Genomic DNA, 7,279 nt, shown 5'->3' with positions numbered 1-7,279 from the left:
TTAATTTTATCGAAACTCATCTTTATACTGCATTTAAATGTTTTATCCTTTTAATTCTCTCTCTACATTTTTTTCCAATGATTTTATTGTAATTTCGTAATTATATTTTTAGTGCAATTTCTAATTAAGTAATAAATTATAGTATCACAAAAAGATATATGAAAAATTTATAACTATATGTGCAATAGTAGAATAATTAACATATTTTATGGGTTTTTTAACAAAGAATTGAAAGTAAAGAATTTAAATTTTATTTTAAAAGATAGTACGATTTCGAAAAAAAAAATTAATTGATATTATGTGCAACGCACGTACATCATGCTAGTTCAGTTAAATGAACATATGACAAGCAGCATCTTTGACAAGAATTTACAGGGAAATGGTGTGTTTTTTAGCACCTGTTAGTTTCAAGGGAAAAAAAATTTACATGCCTTTATGTACATATGAACTGAGTTCTCAGGCCAAGATCATCATGTACTTATATCGAAATACTTCGGATTCGAGGGACAATCATACTCGACCTGCAACTGGATCGTCAAACCAATGCGTTTAATAAAATGATAATCGAGCAAGAAGCAAGAATTAATCGGATGCAGCAGCAATCAAAAAATAATCCAATCATATCAAGCCATCTTAAATATGTTTAATATCCTGAGAATTTACAAAAATATATGTCTATGATAAGAATTATATGCAGCAATCGAGTACTAATACAAATACCTTGCCCTCGTCTGAATCTGAGTGCCGCTGAGGGAACACCACTCTCATATCATTATACAAGTAGAAACGGCGTTCCACTTCGGTGTCCAAGCATCTGCTTACAGGAAAAGAAGATGGACCGGCTCTGCATTTCTGACCTCTTTTCAAGCACTTCTTTCGGTGGGGGCTTATGAAACGCAAATGTAGTGCGTACCGCAGAACACCAGAACCTGCATTCTCGTATTAATCTTTGACGGGCTACAATGTTACTATCTGATTTTGTTATGTACAACCAGACCCATGTGTAGCAGCAAACACGGTCCTACTTGTCAAAAGAAATACCTGATTTTGGATTTGAGGGGAGTGGACCATCATTCTTTGCGCTGGAGTCTTGATGATCTCCGCTTCGATCCACACCTACAGTGGCCTTTTGACGTAGGAATGTCTATTAAATGAAATGGATGATCACGGTGAGATTTTGATTTTCAATTGAACGAAGTACATGTGGGAAACATATTTTGACTAGACTATGAACCGAGTATATTTAGCTGCCAGCTATTAAGCAAGAAAACTACAAAAGCTACGACCAGAAAATTAAACTAATATTTTGTATTCTGAGAATTGGACTAAAGATAAGATGATAATCAAAGCGTAATCAGAAAATGACAAGCTGCAGCAGAGTTCAAGACACCATTCCAGAATGAATATGCCATGTACGCTCATCATAGTATATACCTGCAATTGTTGTGATTAAGGCAGCTATATTTGGAGTGATTCCAGAAACAATTAGATACACGAACCTTCGTGCCAGCTGGCATGTCACTCAGATCGTAGTTACAAAAGAATGTATGTATTGGCGTTCTTTCTGGATTGCTTAGGACCTGCACAAGAAATCCAGTTATCGTAGCTGAAAGGCATGGTAATTACAGCTCACGAGTAGTTTTGCAGTCGTAAAATAGGTTGGTGGGCATGAAATATCTGTTTATGTTAAGGGCCACATCAAAATCATGTTGGCAGGACAAATTCTTAATGATGATAAATTTCCTCTCCTCGAAAGAAATATTATTAAAATTGCCATGTAGCCACTATCTCCATCAGTCTCCAGTTTATTTCATGCATTCTACATTATATACTCCCCATTTAGCACAAGGAGATTGCATAGGGAAAATAATTAAATGGAAGTTCTCTTCTTGTTCAAGATTTAGACAAAATCTCGTTCCCTATTTTAAACAACATTATATTAATCGAACTTAAGTGATGAAGCTTCATGTGAAGCGTTCTTTATGTGTCCACTGTCCAGAAGGTTCACTTATGTTGTGCACCAAAAAAACCATTTTAATTTCAGGGTGTGAAGAGCAAAAGAACGAGACAGTACCAACTGTACGCGCCCTTTCATAGGTATGCTCAGACGTGATTTTTCATCAGATGAGCCATTAGCACTGAGGCTTCTCTTCAATTTTGGACCTTCATTTTTGCGTGCAGATAAACGGTCAGAGAGCTCTATAGAGGAGTAGTACAACAAGTATTTATCACCATCTACACTAGATACGGAAAATGGAAGTTTCTGTGGATGAGGAGAACATTTCCCTCCAGTAATATTCAGAACCGCGAGGAAGCCATCAATTTTCTGCCCAGACAAAAAAGGAGGGAAAAATTAAGCGGAACTAGATATATGATGCTCAAAGGCTTTTTGGCCTCTTGGATAATTATATGTTGCATGAATCTTTACAATCGAAAGTTAATGGGAGGGGCTTGTTGAGTGATTACATATGTTGCACACCAATTGAGAAGTGATGCTAGAGCAGCTGTGCATTTTGAAAGATCGCAGTTGATATCCATTAAAGTTTTCGGTACAACAATATATCCTTTCTTACAGTTACACTTGAATTTTGAGGACTAAATTGAAGAAGAAATGCACGTACCTGGCTGACCACCCCAGAAGCTAATCGACCTGATAACAATGACTCCTCGAATGAACCAACCAAGGATCTTCTAACAGACATTCCACTTAAAGTTCTACCCAACTTGGCACTTTGAGTTGTTTCAGGGGTCAAAATCTCAAAGTTCATTGGAAAATTTTCATCTTTGTCGAACACGTTGCTCGCCATTATAGAATTACTATCTTTATGAGAAGATAAAATGCTAGAGAAAGTTCCTTCCAGAGACTGCTCCACATCCTTAAAACTAATATACCTCTCATCAAACTCTATCTTGGAATCCCAGGATAATCTTGAATTTCTGATCTTTCTACAAAATCTTGGTCCAAGAGGAGACAGAGATAATGGCGGAGACACAATAAAATCTCGAGACAAGTCCATTACCTCATTAGTAAATGGTGTTTCAGTTGTTGCTTTGTAACAGTTGACATCATGGTATGAGGATGGAAGATTCTCAAACGTTTCAAAGTTTCCAAGCATAGTACCATCTAAGACAACCTTGGAGCTTGTTTTACAATCTTCTTCTCGTAAACCATTATTACCACTTAGAGATATAGGTGGGGACAAAATTGATGGACCAGCATAGTCCATGTCGCCAAAGTGAGCCTTCTTGTTCTCTTTCAAGGTGAAGTTATGATTGCCATCCGTAACATGAAAACTACTCTGATTACACGTGTTCCCAATTTCTAAATGTTCACCACTAAATTCATCAGAAAAACGCATGGCGTTCAAAGGCGATAATAACCGTTTCCTAATAACAGAACCTGAATTTTCAGTTGCACTACATGGATCTATACCTGGCCGTTCGTCTTCACGTGGATTGGAGTTGCGAATTGATTCACTGGGTTCAAAACCCACTACCCTAGAAACTGGACTTTGAATATCGTTTCCGCCATCATGAGATATGAACCGGTTCTTCCCTCTTGAATCAATCTTCAACTTGTACATTTTCGGCTTTCCGTCCTTGTGAAAACCATAAGTGTCAGGATTTTTTACAAGTTCCCTTGAAGTACATAGGATGTCTCCATACATTCGATTACTTGAGCTACTTATTTCTATTTTACTTGTGTCAAAGCTAGTTACACTGATAAGTTGAGAAGGCATTTGCATGATGGTGTTTGGCGATGTCGATCCTTCTTCGTCGTTCTTGCCTAAGGAAATTTGAGGCAATCCCATGATTAAACTGGTAAACCAACCAATGTCTCTGCTTTGACGATTAACTAGTCGCGCAAGAGAACATCCTCTAGCCTTTTTATGTTGCTGATTACTAAGAACGGTGTAGGCAAAGCTGATAGAATATCAGTACCATATTTCAATTGTCAAGAACTATACAGAATGCACCTACAAGAACTAGATCGGGCAAACGGCAAAAAATCTCTATCTGCCTATGTCATTCCACAAATGAATCCATTTGAACAACCAAGCAACTCAAACACGAAATCAAACATGAAGATATCACAATACGTCTGGCTTCAGAAATTCCGCGACAAGATCTATCCTGAAAAAATTCCATAAATGGTCAGTCTATCACATTATCATATCCTGATTGCAGTATAACTGCGGAGAACAACATAATAGCATAACAGAATTAATTCAACTTGAATTTTTTTCACTGGAAGAAGAGCAAAATGAATCCAGTGTGAATCAGATACACAAGGAACATATAAGCAGAACGTATAGGTCCACTGCAGGATTTTAAACTCCATTAATACAATGTTAATTTCATTAGATCCGTAACTAAACTGATACTCCCACGGAAATTGCTCAGAAAAGGCAACAATCATCTCCATTTTCAGTGCAATCAAATCGACATCATAAACATTAAGAAATCAAATTAGAAAGAAAGTGTTTCTCCTCACAGTCATTTCCACGAATGAATCAAACACGAAATACGTGCAAATCAAAAGACTCCAGAAATTCTTTAGGCTCAAATGGGAAGAACGCCAAAAAAAAAAAAAAAAAAAAAAAGCTATTCATCATCAATTGCATCGATCAGAAATCTGAACAAGTGTTTACCCGATTGTACAATGCAAAAGAACAACAACCATCAACGGGAACAACAAACATCCCGCGAAACGCAACAAGAACTGGAGAATCAATCAACAAAAAAAAAACAGTCAAAGATTCAATCTTTAAGCATAAAAGTCCGAAAAAAATATTCCCAGGACGCACCACTGATGCATTTTGTGATTATTATCTGGAGATTATCAATTTACTTATTTTTCTGTGTTGGTTTTTATCAGGAATGCTGATTACATGTAAATGAAAAGGAAAAAAAAAAAAGAAAAATGAAGTCAATATTATCATACATTCATACTAAATTCTCCTAGCGGCTCCTCGCATTTCCATCTGTTTCTCACATTTTCTTTCCATTGTCTAAATTTGTTATCGGGTTTTAGTAATTCTTTCCTTATATATACACACACACATAATATATGTGTTTTTCCCTTTATTTGGAAACAAAAACTTATGTAAAACTTTCATGAATCAATTTTTTAAAGTCGATACCTTATTTGACTCGAGTCGAGAAAAACATAATCTTTTATGTCAAAATTATTATTTTTCGCTGCAACTATCTCATGAATATAAATATATTATGTCACACGAAGCTTATTCTTATTTGAATTATGTGAGTTGTCTAGTATTTTGTTTATGTTTCTTACAATAATTTAATTTTTTTGAAAAAAATATTTATTGATTTATGATAATTAAATTAAAAGTTTTCTTATATGAATTTATATAATCTATACTATTATATTAAGTTTGAGCACATGATAGTAACTACCTAAGAGGACATCAATTTTTCCTTCCTATTTTACCCTTATATAATACTAATATTACATTTTTGTTTTTTTTGTTTTGTTTTTTAAATTTCAACACACATTTTTATTTTTATTTTATTTCAACAATTCAAATATCAATTTAATCACTCCATAAATTGTCAAATTGCACTTTAGTTCATCGATAATGATAAAAAAAATTTGTACACACGCATCGCGTGTGCATAGTAACTAGATGTAATATTATCGAAGCTCGTGAAACTAATATCACCATTACCAAGAATCTAAATATGAGACATTTTGGTGGCTTGCTCTGCTCTGTTTTATTATTTTAAATTGTAGTGTCATTTTTCATTAATTTTTATTTAAATATAAAACAAATTAATTATAAAAAAATTATATATATACGCTTACTCTATTTCTCAACATCATTATCTTATAAAAACAACAGCAACAATATATTAACAATTTTTTTCATTCCATCCGACTAATATCATTTAATAAAATCATATATATATATATATATATGTATGTATTAATTTAATCAAATATTCAGATCAGATATATAATATTCTTTCAGACTTGTTTTCATCTTATATCCAAAAATACTCATACCCGATCTTTCATCTATGTAAACGAGTAAAAGATCTCTTTCATATCCTCCTTTTGATTGAGTATCAAATTTTGCACACAGTTCGGAAGAAATTATTATCCTAATTTAGATTTAAATACGAATATTTAATTGACAGAATAAATGCCATGGCAAGAATTCAATTCGTCCATAACAATAACAATAAAAATAATAATAATAATAATCATAATAATAAAAGTAATTGGTGTTATATTGGAGAATATTTACATTATTCTACTTGTTAATTATTATTTCTGGTGATTAAATAAGAATTAAAAGTTCAAATTCAATTTTTTTAAAGCAGTAATTTAATTAGAGCAATTTAAATGTGTCCAAAGAGAGGAAAAATGGAGATTGGGTTGGGATAATGGAGAGACACATGGTCTGCACATAACTTGTACGTGCTCGCTCATCACCTCACATGGGTGAAGCCCACGTGGAGCATCAAATTATCAAATATAGAGTAAGTCTCATGTGAGACCGTTTCACGAATCTTAATCTGTGAGATCGTCTCACGAATCTTAATCTGTGAGACGGGTCAATCCTATCCATATTTACAATAAAAAGTAATACTCTTAGCATAAAAAATAATATTTTTTCATGGATGACCTAAATAAGAGATACGTCTCACAAATAATATCCGTGAGACCGTCTCACACAAGTTTTTGCCTCAAATATATGAGATAATTCGACCTTGCACCTACGATCTGATGTAACGTATCATATATGTTTAAGTTTGAGACAATATTTTGAGTTTAAAATTAAATTATAATAATTATATTATCAATTTATATATAAAAAAATGAAATTATGACTTTTTTCGAAGGATATCTAACCGTTTGAACAATGATCAAGAATTTAATTTTCTGTATCAAGATTGTTTCGGACGAACTTGTCGCACAATACTCATTGTGATTTATCTGAATAATGTGATTATTAATGAATTGTTTTGGTAATGAGTATTAGGATGATCATGTCAAATTAATTCCCCTTGATTCTAACATTCATATCTTATTATCACATGATGAAGATTTTGAGATACAGTAGGTTTTTGTGCAACGATTCACAAATCTATATTCATGAGACGTGATGATTTTTTCCGTACCAACAGTGAAAAGTAATAATTTTGACATAAAAAGTAATGATTTTCACTCAAATTAACATATATTACACAATATTTTTTCATAACATAACTAACAAAAAAATGATTGAAAAATAATACTTTGAAGCAT

At 33.2% G+C, this 7,279-nt stretch overlaps 1 protein-coding gene across 4 annotated transcripts; it reads right to left on the bottom strand.

Annotated features, from left to right (window-relative positions):
• Positions 1 to 322: 322 nt before the first annotated feature.
• On the bottom strand, positions 323 to 5,080 carry LOC140803385 (uncharacterized). 4 transcript variants are annotated; one of them, XM_073159247.1, is made up of 8 exons: positions 4,809 to 4,940; positions 4,653 to 4,723; positions 2,622 to 4,134; positions 2,075 to 2,326; positions 1,500 to 1,580; positions 1,042 to 1,144; positions 721 to 929; positions 323 to 527 (listed from the first exon to the last, which is right to left on the bottom strand). In XM_073159247.1, the coding sequence occupies exons 3-8, from the start codon at positions 3,810 to 3,812 to the stop codon at positions 471 to 473; spliced, it is 1,893 nt and encodes a 630-aa protein (XP_073015348.1). In that variant the 5' UTR covers positions 3,813 to 4,134; positions 4,653 to 4,723; positions 4,809 to 4,940; the 3' UTR covers positions 323 to 470. The 4 variants fall into 4 exon arrangements, with proteins under 4 accessions (XP_073015348.1, XP_073015347.1, XP_073015349.1 ...); XM_073159246.1 differs by lacking the exons at positions 4,653 to 4,723; positions 4,809 to 4,940 and adding an exon at positions 4,954 to 5,080; XM_073159248.1 differs by lacking the exon at positions 4,653 to 4,723.
• Positions 5,081 to 7,279: the final 2,199 nt, after the last annotated feature.

This window comes from Primulina eburnea, chromosome 10 (assembly GCF_022965805.1).
Source record: "Primulina eburnea isolate SZY01 chromosome 10, ASM2296580v1, whole genome shotgun sequence".
NCBI classification, from domain to species: domain Eukaryota; kingdom Viridiplantae; phylum Streptophyta; class Magnoliopsida; order Lamiales; family Gesneriaceae; genus Primulina; species Primulina eburnea.
This window is presented reverse-complemented; position numbering and strand designations above follow the sequence as displayed.

Bases quoted from the DNA above. Each gene is read 5' to 3' on its own strand.
- LOC140803385 (XM_073159246.1), bottom strand. From the start codon at position 3,812: ATGGGATTGCCTCAAATTTCCTTAGGCAAGAACGACGAAGAAGGATCG. The intron at 1,581-2,074 runs GTACTGTCTCGT...TTTCTTGTGCAG, and splicing joins TGAAAGGGCGCGTACAGTTG to GTCCTAAGCAATCCAGAAAG. The intron at 930-1,041 runs GTATTTCTTTTG...ACGAGAATGCAG, and splicing joins CCCCTCAAATCCAAAATCAG to GTTCTGGTGTTCTGCGGTAC.